The 20,519-nt window shown below is 35.0% G+C and overlaps 1 protein-coding gene across 2 annotated transcripts in view; it reads right to left on the bottom strand.

The window, feature by feature from the left end:
- Positions 1-20,519, bottom strand: part of LOC137398599 (protein zer-1 homolog) — a 55,934-nt gene that overhangs the window by 1,105 nt on the left and 34,310 nt on the right. For both annotated transcript variants that reach the window (XM_068084763.1, XM_068084764.1), the window contains 7 exons: positions 16,464-16,554; positions 16,024-16,169; positions 13,033-13,100; positions 10,188-10,435; positions 6,713-6,839; positions 6,239-6,336; positions 5,894-6,093 (listed from right to left, as the gene is read on the bottom strand). In XM_068084763.1, the coding sequence (XP_067940864.1) occupies positions 5,945-6,093; positions 6,239-6,336; positions 6,713-6,839; positions 10,188-10,435; positions 13,033-13,100; positions 16,024-16,169; positions 16,464-16,554 (927 nt within the window). In that variant the 3' untranslated portion in view covers positions 5,894-5,944. The remainder of the gene's footprint in view (positions 1-5,893; positions 6,094-6,238; positions 6,337-6,712; positions 6,840-10,187; positions 10,436-13,032; positions 13,101-16,023; positions 16,170-16,463; positions 16,555-20,519) is intronic.

The following is a 20,519-nucleotide window of genomic DNA, read 5'->3' as shown; positions in this document are numbered from 1 at the left end:
ATCAATCAACTTCTGAAACCAAAAGTTGGGTGCGAGTAAGTTACCAGTCAGATCGATTGATCAAAAGCTTGGCTAAAACACTTTTGAATGGTTGCAGAAGAACCAGAAACTTCTGGAAATTTCACATAACAAAATTCACGCTGATTATGTTAACTGTTTTATGGCAATGAAATAATTAAACTGGATACTAGGTTCTCGCAATTTAGCTTTCGTTTTTTATTGCCGACTATAAAAAATAACCAGTTAATTTTCAGGTATAAAATTTCAAAGACTGTTTCTTGTAAAGGATTTTACAGAAAATTTTGTGGAAAGCAAAGATTTTTTATTTTAGTCATATTAAAATATTTTGCAATATTTTTTCAGACAGCAGAATAGATCTTGCTGTCTAGAAAAAGATGTGAAGAAAAAGAAAACAATGAAAAGCATCAACGCAAATTAACATTTGAGGTGTTGAGATGTGCGCTATTACGTATTACTATTACGTATTACGTATATATATATTGGTACCTAGTCAATCTAGTTCACCTGTCAGATATTGTCAGTTGTGCCGACAAAGCGCAGAAAATAAATAGCAGATTCATAAATGTATGTGATTAAAGTTGATCAGTTGCAGCAGACGTTGAAGTCTTCAGACATCTAGAGTTCTTCTATCGGATATCGAATTATTGATGTTATCGAATTATCAAACTGAATGTCACGAGTCAAAATGTCAAGTCATATCAAGTCAAATGTTTATATGTCAAAAGCTATATTTTATCCTAATCTTGAACACTGCTCTTAACAGTACAGATACACTTTTGCTTTATGTATTTGATTTTTGCCATAAAAAATATTTTGCAATAATTTTCTTTGCAGATCTTGCTGTCTAGGAAAGGACGGATGCAGATTAACATTATGGGAAATTAACTTATTGGGTATGGGAAATTAACTTGTACCTTAATTATGAACCACAAACATGAACCATACACCGAGTGAAATTGATAATGTAAAATCCCTACAACGTTAACGTTCCCGGAAAGGATTAGTTATGCTATAGCAGCGTCTATGTATATATATAATATATTATATATTTAATACAATATATTATAAATATATTATACCGTAAATTCTGGTGCACCAGTCAACTGGCGTATAAGTCGAGGTCTAAAAATAGGTTTGAAAATCCTTGTTTTGATATATACCTACCATATGCGTCTCCTTTCTAAGTTATTTCTGACTCAAATCGTTTGTTTGCTAATAGTTCAGTCGGCATCTATGGGTGGGCAATGCGTAGCAGAAAAAATGGCATTCAAAATGCCATTAGCAAAAACGCCTGTGTTTTTTTTGTGCCGTCGGCAATACTTACAACAATTAACAAAAAAACGAGCGATTACACTTGTGGCGAAAAACAATACTCAACGATCGTATTGGCACGCCTCAACAACAGAACTAAACTGTCTCATTTGATAATATGTACGTTTTAACAATATCAAGTAAATTACCTAAGTGTAGGCTTGTAGGCAGATACTACGTAAAAAACATTAAAATTATTCCAGAAGAGAATTCTAGCGATGACAATTTGAATGGTGAAGAGATGACACTTCTAGTGAAAACCACAAGGCGCAAAAAACAATCGCTTGCTGCCATTTGTTTCTTAGACTATCAATGACTGCAAGGTCCCTCCGGCCGTGACTCATGCAGTACCAATATGAGATCTCAAGTATTTATAGCACGCGGTGGCCATGGCTCCGGGTTGTTATTGTTTTTGGTTGGTAATAAAATTCATCACTACAATAATTATTATTAAATTTTATGACTTTCCCTACCAGACTTTCATCCTCATCAGTTACAAATTCAGTTACTAAACTAATATCATCATCTTCCTCATTTGTCTAGGCTTTTCCAAAAAAAACCTGTTATCGTAATTTGCTTTGCCATGCTGCTCAATCGGTGTATTAGCTATAACGAGTTTAGCAAAAATTGCCCAATGAGCCGACCACACACGAAAAATGCCTGCATTTCTAATACGTATGATGATTTTATTGTGAATATTAATGACCAAAGCTATTTAATTTCGTGTTTTCGCTCGTTCGTTATGATAGTTTAGTTTCGCTCATGAAAATTTCACGAAAGGATGACTCCGCAAAAAGGCGAAAGTTAGATGAGGCGAATATATAGGTGTCCTAGGATATAAATTAAGTAATTAGTCTGTAATGAGACAAGTTATCTTCAATAGATCAGCTTAAAATGAAAGTTGGTATAAATGATGTGAATTCAAAATAACAAATGTACAAAGAAGCGCTTATGCTATTCCTTCCATTAAGCAATTTGGAAACGTTACCCATATAGTCATCCACACAGACATCCTACACTACTCGCCCGTCATATTTGTATGTGTATGTCAATGTTATAATATGTGTATGATGGTGTTTGAAACGGGAATTTACTAGAATTCGTGTTATGAAAAACGTAAGTATAAGTCGAGGATGGACTTTAAAGCTTGAAACTTGGTCTCAAATTTTCAACTTATACAGACGGTTCCCAACCTACGAACGAGTTACGCTCCGAACGATTGTTCGTAAGGTGAATTTGTTTGTAAGTTGCTCAGTGCTATATTTTGTATTATAATTTATGTTTAAGGCCTATATAAGTATATTGAAGGTTTATATAAGTATGTTTAAGGCTTGTACAGTATAAGTAACCCATATTGGTTTGTACTGAAAAAAAATTTAATAAAATGGAAATAATACTTTGGTGGACGCCGGGTCATGACACTGCATTTCTTATTTATTGTATGTTTTGTCCTTTTTATTACATTGTAGTTTTAATCGTTACGCTATCACTTATCGTTGTTGTCTTATTTTTTTGTATGTGTTGTCCGTTTATTATATCATTGTTTCACTCGTTATGCTATTGTTATATCTGATATACCGTCATAACACTATCACTTATCGTCACTTATATTGTTGTCCTACCAATGCGCTAGCGGTCCTATTTATTCACCTTGTTAGCCGGTGTTCTTACCATTTGCCGTTAGCTGGAGCAGTTGATATTGTATATATCTATATATAGCAGTTGATATTATTGTATATATCTATATATAGCAGTTGATATTGTATATATCTATATATAGCAGTTGATATTATTGTATATATCTATATATAGCAGTTGATATTGTATATATCTATATATAGCAGTTGATATTGTATATATCTATATATAGCAGTTGATATTGTATATATCTATATATAGCAGTTGATATTGTATATATCTATATATAGCAGTTGATATTATTGTATATATCTATATATAGCAGTTGATATTGTATATATCTATATATAGCAGTTGATATTATTGTATATAAAGGAGTGCGCTCAGTTAGTTGAACAGAGCAGATAGCTGTACACTCATCGGCTAGTGAAATTTCCTTTGCTAATTAAAAGCTGAATGAAACTACACGCACTCTCTTCTCTTTATTTATTAGTCTAGATCGTGCCAAATAAAGGCTGGCAAATCCCTTTACAATACGTACAGTAAAAATAAAAAAGTTCTTTGCGCACTAGAGGTGCGCACGTTCACGCACCTATGCAGTGCAACGAACTGGGCGGAGAAAGTTAGATGCTGGGTGGTGCTTCTGAGTAGTGCCTATGCGCAGACCTGTTCGTATGTACCGTTGTTCGTAACTCGAATGTTCGTAAGTAGGGAACCGTCTGTACGCTGCAATTTACGATATATTTAATATGTATAATATATATTAGATATATATATTACTGTAAAATCTTTAACCAAACACCACCTTTATTTGAAAGCTACCTCTATTTGACCGCCACTATAAGACAAAGGCTGAAAAATTGAGTGTCGTCAGGTAGTCGGCAGATGTCGTCACAAAAGGTTAATGCACGACCACTAGCCAACTTGTCCGAATGTCTATTTTTATAGTTTTGCTAAATAGCACCGGCCTTTCATATATATATAGCATCGTTTCAGTTATGCTGTCACCGGCCAATTGTTTATCCAATGCCTGAGCAGTCTCTCCATCAGATAAGATCGCTGCGCCGTTTAGAAACTACGGCCAGTCCTTTTGCATACTAAATGCCCTGAATATCGGCTGAATATAATCCTTCGATTTGATAATTGTGGATGTATTTCTGTCATATTGCTCAGCTAGCTCAATCACGCATACACATTTTGCATATTTTTCAATAATTTTCCGTTTAATATCAACTGTTATCATTCGCTTTTTCTTTGCATTATCTTTCATTTTACTGGCAAACTTTCGGTCAACGCAGAGTACTTTTAATTCACATAATTCTGCACTGAAAATCGCACAAAAAACATTGCTTGGTAAACAAGCATCAGTCACCACCAACAACCGAACAGAGATGACATATGTCGGCTTGACTCAAAATACTTTCAAAACTAGATACACCAACCATAAGGCTTCATTCAACCATACATCAAAAAGGAATGCCACTGAGCTAAGCAAATATATATGGCAACTAAAGGATAGCGGATTAGACTACAACATCAAATGGTCAATCTTAAAAACTGTTAGACCTTATAGCCCTATCACTAAGAGATGCGAGCTTTGTATATCACTGCGTTTCCATGACCCGCATAATTCGCAAATTAGAGCCAATCCGCAAGATAACCGCGTCATGGAAACGGCATAAATCCGCAAGCTATCCGCATAAATTCGCAAGCTAAGCCAGTTTTGCGATCCGCAAAACTTTATCGAATCCATCGTGCTTGCGAATCATGGAAACGGTACTTGCTATTAATGCGCATTTGATTATCGTTGGCTATTACATTAAAAACATTTTCACGCTTCAGTCGTTTTTATTTCGATTTCAGCAGTCTCAATGCGCCAACGTTCCGAACGATCGCTGCTAAGCTAAGCGTGACAAGACTGCTTAGCTATTTATAGAGTCATTAATTAGGCTAATACTTGACCTACGGGGTCAAGTACTGGTGTTAAATCCACATCGCCAGGTGTTCATTGAAACGCTCGATTGCTAAGTAACTCAACTTGCGGATCGTTCGAATTATGGGAATCATGCGGATTAAGCGAGTCATGGAAACATAGTGTATGGGAGAAGTATTACATAATATGCAAGCCTCAATTAGCCACCTTGAATAAGCGCAACGAAATTTTATCCAGTTGCCGTCATGCCAATAAATTTCTGCTAAGAAACAGTGTCACTCTAGCTTTTAGCGCTTATACAGCTTTACTGCTAGTAGAATATTTTTTTTGACATTTTATCTGAAGAGTGCAAGCCTACCGCACGAAACTTTAAGTAATAAAATGTTTTAATTAAACTTGTAGTTTTTTTAGTACGCATAGTTTTATATCAGCTCTGTTTTTACTCTAAACATTGAGCACTCTTTTTACTAATGTGTATCAATATAACTTTTATATATATATATACATATATATAAATAGGCTAATACTTGGCACCTAAAGTAGCCTATGTGTGCAATACAGTAGCACCAAGTAAAATGTTTACCAATGCAAGCTCGCTAGAAAAAGGGAGTTTATTTAATGATAGAATCATTTAATGACCTTTGACCTTTAACGGGCCTTCAAAATGTCACATTAGAGATAACTTGTATTTTGGTAGATTTTTTTAGAAAGTATCGGTGTTTTTTTTAATCATTTGTGATTGCTTTTTGTATTTAAGGTGATCTGACTGTCAAGCTGTTTCCCGATTAAAATCCACATAACTTGATCGCGGTTAAAATGCTCAGATGAAACAATTTGCGAAATACGTGCGAAATATTTCTAGTCACTGTCATTACTATCATATCAGCTATTGCATTCAAGTTGCAGCCCTATGCCTCTCGAGTATGGTAAAAATATAAAGAGGCAGCATATTATTCTTAATCCATAAAAGGTATTTAGTACTGCACCAACCTGTCTTCAACCTGTTAGTGTCTGCCTTTATCAAAGGATCTCCGTCTGGTTTCAACAACGGGCCAATTCATTCTGACAGTTGACCAGAGCAATTCTGGCAAGAGATACAACTTCTCCTGTCTGTTGAGCGCTGTTGCTTATTAAATTTTCAAGCGCAGCCATTCCTCCTTCATTCTTTAGGAGATGGCAGTATCTTGTGGCTGCGCAATTAGCAGAACACAAGGTAAATGGGACCAACGATACTAGATAATAGAGAGACAGCAGGACACGCACTACGAATATGTGGTAAATTGTAAACTCGGCTCTAGCCTGAGATCCATGAGATAAGAAGGTAAACAGACATACGCTGAATAGTAGTCAGACTGCAGAGAACCCAACAAGCCCACTGCCTCACTTCAACCGTGTGTTCACATTTTAGGAGCTTCAGGATGGGAGCGAACGACCTGCAAGGAACACGTTTATACAATAAACCTCATTATATTTCTTATTTTTTCCATTTGATTCTGAACTGCAAACTAAACAAGACAGTCTCCCAAAATACCGTTGATAGAATATGAGTCACCGAATACAAAGTACAAGCAAAAAAGTATTCATGTTGCTGTCGGGATGTCGGTATGTTAGTGCTGGTGATATAACTGTCTATCTACTTTGATACTTCTATACTCGGGCTGGTACCACTGCCATTGCCCAGAGGTCCTCGTATCTTAGAAATTTCAAGTCATAACAGCTCAAGGAACAGTAGAACTCATGAATATCTTAGATAACGATACAAGCTTTATCATAAGCAGGAAGCTTGCCCAGTACAGGTAGTTGATGCACCTGTAGTTGATGCAGCGCTCAGAATCCAAGTCCCACCTCGCCATAGCCTCGACAAGCGATGCTCGGATCTGAGACCTGGCTCTTGACTCTTCCTCCAGGTCCACTGCAGGTGTGCTCTTGACATCCACTGCAGTAAGTAACCAATATTTAATAGCAAACATTTTCCATTTTTTTAGACTTATTAGACGATTTCGAGATTTGTTTAAAAAGCAGGATTAAGGGCATCACAGTCACAGTGTGCTTGTACACTGACTCACGTAACCAAATATAGCAAACTGCGATATTATAATCATATTATTATTATAATCATGTTATTATTATAATCATGGTATTATTATCATAAACATGTTATTATTATAATCATGTTATCATTATAATCATATCATTATTATAATCATGTTATTATTATAATCATGTTGTTATTATTATAATCATGTTATTATTATTATTATAATCATGTTATTATTATAATCATATTATTATTATAATCATGTTATTATTATAATCATGGTATTATTATCATAAACATGTTATTATTATAATCATGCTATTATTATAATCATGTTATTATTATTATAATCATGTTATTATTATAATCATGTTATTATTATAATCATGTTATTATTATAATCATGTTATTATTATAATCATGTCATTATTATAATCATGTCATTATTATAATCATGGTATTATTATCATAAACATGTTATTATTATAATCATGCTATTATTATAATCATGGTATTATTATGATAAACATGTTATTATTATAATCATGCTATTATTATTATAACCATGTTATAACAATTGTTCTTTTACTCAGCAAAGATGTTGATTTGTGGAATGAGAGGAGTTATGGAATTATTAGCTGATAAACTGAATATCTGGGTTTGATTCCCATGTGGGACCGTCGGTGGGACCGTCGGTGGGACCGTCGGTGGGACATCTTAACGCTTTTAGCTTTTAGCCTGGCTTCTGATGAATGCACGGTTGCACGCGGCTCATATTATAGTAATGAACACTTATGACCACGCAAAGTGCTGAAGCTTAAAGCACATAAATTTCATAATTTTTTTATTGTAGATTTCAATACATCAGAGTCTTGGCTTTCGAATGAGCTATTGTTTGCCATGGTGAGACAGACATTGGGTGGTGTTTATAGGATTTCCCTAGAGCTCAACCGCGAAAATGTTTACTGGCATAGTCTCGAAAATTGTGACGTCACAATTCTCATATTCGTTGTGGTGTGCTCTTACTGCTTATTTATCAACTACAAAAGTGACGATAATGACCCTAGTGGCAGGTGAAGGTAGGACATCTCCAGAGAACGAATGAAAATGACAAAGGAATCAGTGTCATTAGTTGTCTATGTACATATTATTTCTATGATAAGTAACTCAGACTCCAAGAACCATACTATATTTTCCCGATGATATTATGCACTAGCTCTTTATTTTTAATGCGATGTTAAGGGTGCCGACTGAGACTAATTAATTTCAAGCATTGCGTGCAGACCTGTCAACCTGGTGCTATGCAAATGAAGGAGGAATTAGTGTCTAAAGCCTCGCACCAGTGGACAAGTTGTTAAATGGGGACCAGGCAGGTTAACATTAGATTTCAGCTCTACAATTATGCTTAACTCACACCCCAACTACCCTTAGTGCTTGATGTAATGAGGGCAGGACTGTATCTACCTGTTTGAAAATAGTATTGCGGGGAGAGTCCGAGAGGGGTGCCAAGCGCCCCTCTCGGCGGGGAAGGGAGTCCGGGGGTTCTCCCCCGGGAAATTTTATAGTGTAACTAGTCAAAATGGTGCAAATCTAGCACACTTGGCTCCCGATGGGGCCCATGTTCTAACAGCAAATTTGACATTATAAACCGGTTTTCTAAATATAAAACTTTTTATTAAGATTGTCTTTAACAACACTTATTAAAAATATAATGTCAATGAAAGCTGTTAAAGGGGTTGGCCACAGCTAGCATGAGGTAGAATTATCACCAGGTACAATGCTGAATGGTGTAGGAGACGAGTAGTCACCTATGAAATGATCTTCAAACCAAAGCATAGCATATCTACATGCCAATATAACTCACACTGTCATAAACATGTTTCACATAATAAAAATATGTTCAGTAACTCTGTTCTTGACGTTTCAGACTTCATAGTCAGGTCTAAGAATCCATATGATCTAATCAAGATTGAATGACAGCTTTAGTCTGACTACGGCTGACAGCCTAAAAAGTGCATTTTCATTCGAGCATAACGATTCAAACTGACAAAATTAAAAGTTAATATGAACTTTGAAACATTAAAAATAATGTTTTGATTTGATTTATGCAGTTTTTCAGTGTCTTACCCTTTCTGAATCTGCATATTTACTTCTGAAGTTGAAAATATTGATAGCGAACGATAAAATTTAAAGTGACCGCGATGATTTCCGGTTTAGCTAGATGTCAAAAAAAGTGTAGTATTTTAGTTATAACTTTTGCCAAAGACATCATTGAGGCATATTTGTACGTTTGTTTGATTAGCCGGAAATTCTTTTTCTAACTAATCGAAAATATTCTTCTGTAATTTAAAAATAACAATACAAGGAATAGATAAAATTCAAAGTCAAGATAACTCACGTTGGGTGCCTAGCAACGTTATAAATACAGGAGTTAACTCCGTCGGGTGCGAATGAGTTGAGCTCTTGCGGGCCACATAAAATGACGTGGTGGGACACATGTGGCCCGCGAGCCCGTGATTGACACTTGTGTTCTAGAGCACAAAACATAAATCCGGGAATTTAACGGGAGGTTTTATTTTTGCGGGAGGGTAATCTCAATTCCGGGAGGGTCCCGTGAAACCCACGCAACCCGCAGGTCATAATTTAATCGATGTGATTTCATAACCTTTATCAACGACAGTACATTTATTGAAGCATAATTAATTAACCCAGAACATGTGTTTGTATTGGTCGGCGTTAGCTCGATCGCTGGCATTGTTGATTATCTAGAATCTTAGTTTATTATTAGCACTCTCCGGGATTAACAGCACAGATTGTCACAGAAAAACGCAGCCTCAATGGCAGCTAAAGGGATCGACGAGCTAAGGCTAAATGAGAATTATGACGCCACATTTTGAGTACCTGAACCAAGTGTCTTTTTTTGCAGGACGTACTTTTGACACCCCATTTTTCATAGATCTATTATTCTTTGTGTATTGAATATAGGCTCATTCGAAAGCCAAGACTGATGTATTGAAATATATAATAAAAAATTATGTAATTTATGTGCTTTAACTGAATGTTATGGTGACAGATAGCAACTTTACTACTCATAAATTCAGTCTGGTGCGAAAGAAGCGAGCGAGTACACTCCCATTTCATCACATAGTCATACTGCCTGCTAGTTTGTATTTTGATTGCCAGTTCAACCGACAGCGCCAAACTAAGAAATTTAAACCTACTACGCTAGAATAAAAACTGACTCACAGTTCTCTAGCCCTTCCGAATCGCTGCCCTCAGAAGAACTGTCCATCATATGACGGGGAGGCTCATCAACCTCATGGATACGCCGAAGTCGTTCACCTGTCTCGTCACCTCCCTCCTGTGAGCTCGAGCTCGTTGAACATTTACTCCAGATAGCCTGAGTATCATTGCCATCAAAGAGAATGTGACAGATGATACCAGCAGAGTGATAATTTACCTCCATACCTTTTTCAGCAGATTCCAGCACCTCCCTGAAATATTTACCAACAACTCCATTAGGACAATAAGGACCATAAGTTCTTTTAAGGATGAACTCACACAGAATTTTATTAGATTTTATCATAAAGCATCGGCATTTTTTATTATCCGCGATTGTTGTGGATTTTTGCGGTGACCTGACTGCCAGGATGTTTCAAGATTAAAACCGACAAAACTTGAGCGCGGTTAAAATGCTCAGAAAAAAGATACGTATAGAATAAGTTCACTAGTTGCTACCATATAGCTAGTTGCTACAGCTGATATCAACTATTGCATTCAAGTTGCAGCGTTAACTGTCGACAGTCGTTAGTCTTGTTGTCCCACAGTATACAGTGCACCCTCAGGATACGATTAGCCTGATATACAGGGCACCCTCAGGATACGATCACCTGATATACAGTGCACCCTCAGGATACTATCACCTGATATACAGTGCACCCTCAGAATACGATTACCTGACATACAGGGCACCCTCAGGATACGATTACCTGATATACAGTGCACCCTCAGGATACGATTACCCTGATATACAGGGCACCCTCAGGATACGATTACCCTGACATACAGTGCACCCTCAGGATACTATCACCCTGATATACAGTGCACCCTCAGAATACGATTACCCTGACATACAGGGCACCCTCAGGATACGATTAACCTGATATACAGTGCACCCTCAGAATACGATTACCCTGACATACAGGGCACCCTCAGAATACGATTACCCTGATATACAGTGCACCCTCAGGATACGATTAGCCTGATATACAGGGCACCCTCAGGATACGATCACCTGATATACAGTGCACCCTCAGGATACTATCACTCTAATATACAGTGCACCCTGAGAATACGATTACCTGATATAAAGGGCACCCTCAGAATACGATTACCTGACATACAGGGCACCCTCAGGATACGATTACCTGATATACAGTGCACCCTCAGGATACGATTACCCTGATATACAGGGCACCCTCAGGATACGATTACCCTGATATACAGTGCACCCTCAGGATACTATCACCCTGATATACAGTGCACCCTCAGAATACGATTACCCTGACATACAGGGCACCCTCAGGATACGATTAACCTGATATACAGTGCACCCTCAGAATACGATTACCCTGACATACAGGGCACCCTCAGAATACGATTACCCTGATATACAGTGCACCCTCAGGATACGATCACCTGATATACAGTGCACCCTCAGGATACTATCACCCTGATATACAGTGCACCCTCAGAATACGATTACCCTGACATACAGGGCACCCTCAGGATACGATTAACCTGATATACAGTGCACCCTCAGAATACGATTACCCTGTTATCCGATTTTTTCACCTTACAAAATGGAACATGATAATTTTTTTACCTCACCGTACGAATCTTATTTCACCATAATTTAACAAAATTTTCGCTCGAGTTCAAATTTGGCAGTCGGTGTGCTTATTGCCAACCTTGGAATGGATTAAAATCGTATTTGAGGGTGAATTATTATATTATATACTATTTGAGGGTGCATCATTATATTATATATTATTTGAGGGTGCATTATTATATTATATATTATTTGAGGGTGCATCATTATATTATATATTATTTGAGGGTGCATCATTATATTATACATTATATTATTTGAGGGTGCATCATTATATTATATATTATATTATTTGAGGGTGCATTATTATATTATATATTATATTATTTGAGGGTGCATCATTATATTATATATTATTTGAGGGTGCATTACTATATTATATATTATATTATTTGAGGGTGCATCATTATATTATATATTATTAGAGGGTGCATTATTATATTATATATTAATTGAGGGTGTATTATTATATTATATATTATTTGAGGGTGCAATATTATATTATATATTATTTGAGGGTGCATCATTATATTATATATTATTTGAGGGTGCATTATTATATTATATATTATATTATTTGAGGATGCATTATTATATTATATCATTTGAGGGTGCATTATTATATTACATATTATTTGAGGGTGCATGATTATATTATATATTATATTATTTGAGGATGCATTATTATATTATATATTATACTATTTGAGGGTGCATTATCATATTATATATTATTTGAGGGTGCATTATTATATTATATTATTTGAGGGTGCATTATGATATTATATTATTTGAGGGTGCATTATTATATTATATATTATACTATTTGAGGGTGCATTATTATATTATATATTATTTGAGGATGCATTATTATATTATATATTATACTATTTGAGGGTGCATTATTATATTATATATTATTTGAGGGTGCATTATTATATTATATTATTTGAGGGTGCATTATGATATTATATTATTTGAGGGTGCATTATTATATTATGTATTATATTATTTGAGGGTGCATTATTATATTATATATTATTTGAGGGTGCATTATTATATTATATTATTTGAGGGTAAATTATTACATTATATTATTTGAGGGTGTATTATTATATCATATTATTTGAGGGTACATATTATATTAATTGAGGGTGCACTGTATTATAATGTTTGATAGACAACTGGGAGCAAGCTTACCAAAGGAGGGAGAGCAGAGCTGGCTGACAGAGACGAAGCCTTAGCGCTTGTACCTCGGCCACATTTCCCTGTGAATGGATAATATATCAACTATAGTATATCAGCTTACCTACATTACATACAATAAAGTGCATAACGATTCTATCCAACTTGGTGTGTGGTTCCTATCAATTTCTATTTAAAGATCATGAAATATTAGAATAGGTCATCAAGTAGAAAGATATAAGCAGTATATCTGTCTAGAAAATGTTCCAACAACCCAAGTATGTTTCTAATGCTGCAGTAGACATATTACAGACATATCCACAACCCAAGTATGTTTCTAATGCTGCAGTAGACATATTACAGACATATCAACAACCCAAGTATGTTTCTAATGCTGCAGTAGACATATTACGGAAATATCAACAACCCAAATATGTTTCTGGTGATATGTTTGACCTATATTACAGACATATCAACAACCCAAGTATGTTTTTCGTGATATGTTTGACCTATATTACAGACATATCAACAACCCAAGTATGTTTCTAATGCTGCAGTAGACATATTACAGACTTATCAACAACCCAAGTATGTTTCTAATGCTGCAGTAGACATATTACAGACATATCAACAACCCAAGTATGTTTCTAATGCTGCAGTAGACATATTACGGAAATATCAACAACCCAAGTATGTTTCTCGTGATATGTTTGACCTATATTACAAACATATCAACAACCCAAATATGTTTCTCATGATATGTTTGACCTATATTACAGACATATCAACAACCCAAGTATGTTTCTCGTGATATGTTTGACCTATATTACAGACATATCAACAACCCAAGTATGTTTCTAATGCTGCAGTAGACATATTACAGACTTATCAACAACCCAAGTATGTTTCTAATGCTGCAGTAGACATATTACAGACATATCAACAACCCAAGTATGTTTCTAATGCTGCAGTAGACATATTACAGACATATCAACAACCCAAGTATGTTTCTTGTGATATGTTTGACCTATATTACAGACATATCAACAACCCAAGTATGTTTCTAATGCTGCAGTAGACATATTACAAACATATCAACAACCCAAGTATGTTTCTAATGCTGCAGTAGACATATTACAGAAATATCAACAACCCAAGTATGTTTTTAATGCTGCGGTAGACATATTACGGACATATCAACAACCCAAGTATGTTTCTAATGCTGCAGTAGACATATTACGGACATATCAACAACCCAAGTATGTTTCTAATGCTGCAGTAGACATATTACAGACATATCAACAACCCAAGTATGTTTCTAATGCTGCAGTAGACATATTACAGACTTATCAACAACCCAAGTATGTTTCTAATGCTGCAGTAGACATATTACAGACATATCAACAACCCAAGTATGTTTCTAATGCTGCAGTAGACATATTACAGACATATCAACAACCCAAGTATGTTTCTTGTGATATGTTTGACCTATATTACAGACATATCAACAACCCAAGTATGTTTCTAATGCTGCAGTAGACATATTACAAACATATCAACAACCCAAGTATGTTTCTAATGCTGCAGTAGACATATTACAGAAATATCAACAACCCAAGTATGTTTTTAATGCTGCGGTAGACATATTACGGACATATCAACAACCCAAGTATGTTTCTAATGCTGCAGTAGACATATTACGGACATATCAACAACCCAAGTATGTTTCTAATGCTGCAGTAGACATATTACAGACATATCAACAACCCAAGTATGTTTCTAATGCTGCAGTAGACATATTACAGACATATCAACAGCCCAAGTATGTTTCTAATGCTGCAGTAGACATATTACGGACATATCAACAACCCAAGTATGTTTCTAATGCTGCAGCAGACATATTACGGACATATCAACAACCCAAGTATGTTTCTAATGCTGCAGTAGACATATTACGGACATATCAACAACCCAAGTATGTTTCTCGTGATATGTTTGACCTATATTACAGACATATCAACAACGTAAGTATGTTTCTCGTGATATGTTTGACCTATATTACAGACATATCAACAACCCAAGTATGTTTCTCGTGATATGTTTGACCTATATTACAGACATATCAACAACCCAAATATGTTTCTCGTGATATGTTTGACCTATATTACAGACATATCAACAACCCAAGTATGTTTCTTGTGATATGTTTGACCTATATTACAGACATATCAACAACCCAAGTATGTTTCTAATGCTGCAGTAGACATATTACAAACATATCAACAACCCAAGTATGTTTCTAATGCTGCAGTAGACATATTACAGAAATATCAACAACCCAAGTATGTTTTTAATGCTGCGGTAGACATATTACGGACATATCAACAACCCAAGTATGTTTCTAATGCTGCAGTAGACATATTACGGACATATCAACAACCCAAGTATGTTTCTAATGCTGCAGTAGACATATTACAGACATATCAACAACCCAAGTATGTTTCTAATGCTGCAGTAGACATATTACAGACGTATCAACAGCCCAAGTATGTTTCTAATGCTGCAGTAGACATATTACGGACATATCAACAACCCAAGTATGTTTCTAATGCTGCAGTAGACATATTACGGACATATCAACAACCCAAGTATGTTTCTAATGCTGCAGTAGACATATTACGGACATATCAACAACCCAAGTATGTTTCTCGTGATATGTTTGACCTATATTACAGACATATCAACAACGTAAGTATGTTTCTCGTGATATGTTTGACCTATATTACAGACATATCAACAACCCAAGTATGTTTCTCGTGATATGTTTGACCTATATTACAGACATATCAACAACCCAAGTATGTTTCTCGTGATATGTTTGACCTATATTACAGCCATATCAACAACCCAAGTATGTTTCTCGTGATATGTTTGACCTATATTACAGACATATTAACAACCCAAGTATGTTTCTCGTGATATGTTTGACCTATATTACAGACATACCAATGAGCCGAGCATGTTTCTGAGAAGTTCTTCTCTCAGATCCCTCTCACTCTCTCGGGCAGACAAACAAAATGTGTAATAGCAGTCAAGGAAGAGATCTATACCTCCGCAATCAATAAACTGTCTACAATTGTCGGATGTTTCATCTGCAATAAATATGTTTTTTGGGTGAATAGTGAATATTCAAAAATTCAAACATAATTCCGGCCATTTTTGTTATTCCTTTTATAAATCACATATTTCAAAAGATGGGATAATTATCATATCCGTCCAAAACTCATCCAAAGTTATAAGTTATAACAATAGAATTCTGCTGCTATCTGCTGCCATCTGCGGCTATGAGGTTATTCAGCTCTCAGAATTCCATTCTGAAACATTCTACCCGTCACATCGCATAAAGTTAATCTAATAACTCCATAGAGCTATTTACGGCATCCTACCTGTTACATTCCATAGAGCTGTCCAAGATAGGTTCAATTGATTGTCAGGCGAATCATTTCGAAGTTTTGCCCGTATCAAATTACACAGCACCTGAAAGTTAAGCAAGAGGCACACTGTAAACCATCAAACATGATCCCATCAGCTCGGAAAAGGATTTGTCTCCCAACATTTCTGTAGCAGCTGTCGCGGTGAGTCATTTATTCTTCGAAACTTTGAAAGCTGGTCTTATATAGCAGCGGAACCCTGATCCTAGACAGCAGTACAAACTTACCATCGACTGTCAAAGCACTCAGAATAGCATAATCTATTCTGAGGTGTTGTGAGCTGAGTATCATTTTGAAGCTCTATTTTTGTAGAATACAATTAGGAAAACTCTGAGTAAATAGTTTTTATTGCACACTCTCAAAAGTGTCAGATGTTTCGGAGGTAATAGAAAAAACTAATAAACCACCTTCATTGTCCTCTGTCCACAAATAAGTCAAGGTGATGTATAAAGTGAGTGTATTTTGTGACATGTATTTTAAAAAATTTGTTATGAGCAAACCTCCAAGCATAACCAGTGTTATTATAATAGTTATAGATGGTCACGAATTATCTTGGGTCTAGGCTTCAAAGAGTTCAAACATATATACATACTAGATGAATGCCCGGTGTTGCCTGGGTAATAAAAAAGTCTGCACAAAAAATTTATTTTTACTTAGCATACAATTTGTATAACAATATTTACCATTCAAACTTTCAAACTTCATATTATGAGAAAAGTGTTTTGTGTAGTTCAAATAAATAATAATCATGAATTTGTTGAATTAACGATAACAATGGAGTATATAGTAATAGTATAGTAATAGTATATAAGAGTGTGTGTATAAAAAGGTTACAGTTCCACCAGAAGCTATCCATCAAAACTTTGAATACGACAATACTGGTACCTCTCGATACTGGTACAGATGCATAACAGGGAAGGACACGAGGGTACAAGTTGGACCAAACCAAAAGGCAATTCCTACACAACAAAAAACTTTATGCGGGAAGTTTTCAGTCTTTACAGTTTTAGTGGAAATTGAAGGAAATTGATGGCGTTGTAAAATTTGAAATAGACACGGCACATTTAAAGATGACAAATCCAAAATAGGTAATAATGGTATAAAATAGGTATAAATATGAAATTATTAATAAAAAAATTAATTATTATTACATGGGTATTAATAAAAAATTATATTTTAAAAAATTGTTTAAAGAAAAACAAATGCAAAAAGTAATATTAATAATAAAAAGTACATATTTAGCAATCATGCAATCGCGAAAAAGATAAATAAGATAGTTGAAAACGATAAGAACGGGTTACCATAGGGGTTACGTTACGCGCGGTTACGTTACGCGTGGTTGTTTGTAGACTTGTGATTTGAATGCCACAAGTTCAATTCCAGTGCGAAACGATTTCAATCTCTATAACTATACTTAGCGACGACGTATATATACATATAGGTCACGATCACAGAAATCATGGTTAAGTCGCAAATCACGAAGTTGAATTTTCTGACTTTGACGCTGCACTAACTGAAGTTATAATATTGGTAACGATTTTTGTAACACGTGCATCTGGACCAATCAAAGAGCGATCTTTCTAAATCTGAAGTCAGTTTAGCCAATAGAAGTATTTAACTCTCAGAAAAAACCTTAAAACCGTTGCTATGCTAAACAGGAAATACTGAAAAATGGCATCCGATAAAAGTAATCGTTTCTTTTTTGCCGATTTTAAAAATATTTCTGACATTTGGGCACTTACAATGAGTACTTTGATATTCCAATTGATGTCAAAAACAGTGAAAGTAAATCGAATGACGATGATATTTTCCTAATGATTCTTACAAGATTACTACAGTATTTAATTATAAGAATAATTATTCGATTTTATAAGTTTATTATAAGATTTAATTATAAGAATAATTATTCGAATTTACAAAATCAAAGTATATAGTGACCGATATTGGGCAATATGTTACTGTTATTATTTTTCTAAAGATTTTGTTGATGGTGCTACGGCTGTGCTCAATATTGCGGTACTGCCAAGCCGTTTTTAATATCTGCAAAATTAAGTTATAGGCCTACATTTTCTTATAGATATACAGCTATTCCCATGAAAACCAACTAAAATCTGTTTAGATTTTTAAAATCAGCATAATCTTTTGCAAATAAATACAGAAATCTAGATAAATATCACAACTTCTTGATATTGGTTGCTACGACGTTTTGAAATGTAAACAAAATTGTGCATTGGTTTTCGTTTCTCAAACTTTAACACCAGTTTTCTCAGAACTATGTTTCCACACTAATGGTAAACATGCATTCAGTTTATTGATCATAAAATCTGCTGTAATTAAGCTAAAATCAAATTTTTGTGTGTAAAATAACTGAGAATTTTCTCTTTCTGCTAGTGTAGATAATTCCAGATCTCACACACCAACTGAACCATGGTTTCTGAGAACATGGCCCATATGTATACATATATACACTGTATATACATACATACATATCTATACCGTACAGGATGAAAATATTCGCGGAGATAAATTTCGTGCAAACAGCCTTTTTCATGCAATCAAAATCACTGTCTATTAAGAGTTAACTATATTGCAGCTAGCAATAGAGTTAACCTTTCACGTGCGTAAACCACGTGTTTAGGTTTCTATTTAACTGACAACTACGAGTCGATCATGGAAATTAATTGGTTAATTATGGAAAAACGTATCTGCACTGCAAATCAAATACGTACTAATGTCCAGATCATTATCATCCTTAACTTCGGTATTAGAGGTGTTAGAGATGTAGTCGACTTCAATGTAAATGTAAAAGCGATTTTTGCGATGACAACGCCATGCCGAATAACTTGTGACAACCTTGAATAACTTTGTAAGTGTGATGCATTGGCAATGAGGTTGACTCAGAACCCCTGCGATGATTTTAAAAAAATTTGCAAATCAGCTACGTTTAGTATTTATGCCTGGCGGCTAGTTTTCAATTTGAGGCAGTAGTTATTCTCCCTTGTGTTTAAAAATAGAACTAACTATTCGCGGAATTTAATAATTCGCGGAGAAGACTGTTCATGAAATCGCGAATCATTAAATCCATCGAATATTTTCATCCTGTAGGGTACATATAAATATATATAGTATACATACGTAGCATACATATGTATACTATACAAGTATATATACATAACTAGAGTGTTAGAATAGGCTATCTGTACTTATCGTCAGGTGAATGCAAAAGCACAAAACAGAACTGTAGTGACTCCAGAGAGAACACTAACAATATAAGCACGGTTAACCTATTGACATCAAACTATTGATATCAACCTCGTCTTGTCATCAACTAAATGCATGCAATAATCTTTTATCCATGTACACAGATATTATACACACTGAATTTTTCCTATCTTTCCATTTTCTCTTATCATCCGACGTTCACATTCTTAGTGGCTTAAACCACCGAGCAGCAAATTTATATTTTGCTGCTAATAGTCAGTCTAATATGTTCAGTAAATCATGTTCTAATAAAGTCAGTCTAATATGTATTATCTAAAGTAGTCCCTTGTCTAACTCAGTCTGCTAATCTGTCAGTCTAATATGTATTATCTAAAGTAGTCTCTTGTCTAACTCGGTCTGATAATCTGTCAGTCTAATATGTATTATCTAAAGTAGTCCCTTGTCTAACTTGGTCTGATAATCTGTCAGTCTAATATGTATTATCTAAAGTAGTCCCTTGTCTAACTCAGTCTGATAATCAGTCAGTCTATTATGTATTATCTAAAGTAGTTCCTTGTCTAACTCAGTCTGATAATCAGTCAGTCTAATATGTATTATCTAAAGTAGTCCCTTGTCTAACTCGGTCTGATAATCTGTCAGTCTAATATGTATTATTTAAAGTAGTCCCTTGTCTAACTCGGTCTGATAATCAGTCAGTCTAATATGTATTATCTAAAGTAGTCCCATGTCTAACTCAGTCTGATAATCCGTCAGTCTAATATGTATTATCTAAAGTAGTCTCTTGTCTAA

This window comes from Watersipora subatra, chromosome 6 (assembly GCF_963576615.1).
Source record: "Watersipora subatra chromosome 6, tzWatSuba1.1, whole genome shotgun sequence".
NCBI classification, from domain to species: Eukaryota; Metazoa; Bryozoa; class Gymnolaemata; order Cheilostomatida; family Watersiporidae; genus Watersipora; species Watersipora subatra.
The sequence above is the reverse complement of the archived record's forward strand: the minus strand, read 5'-3'. Positions and strand labels throughout refer to the sequence as shown.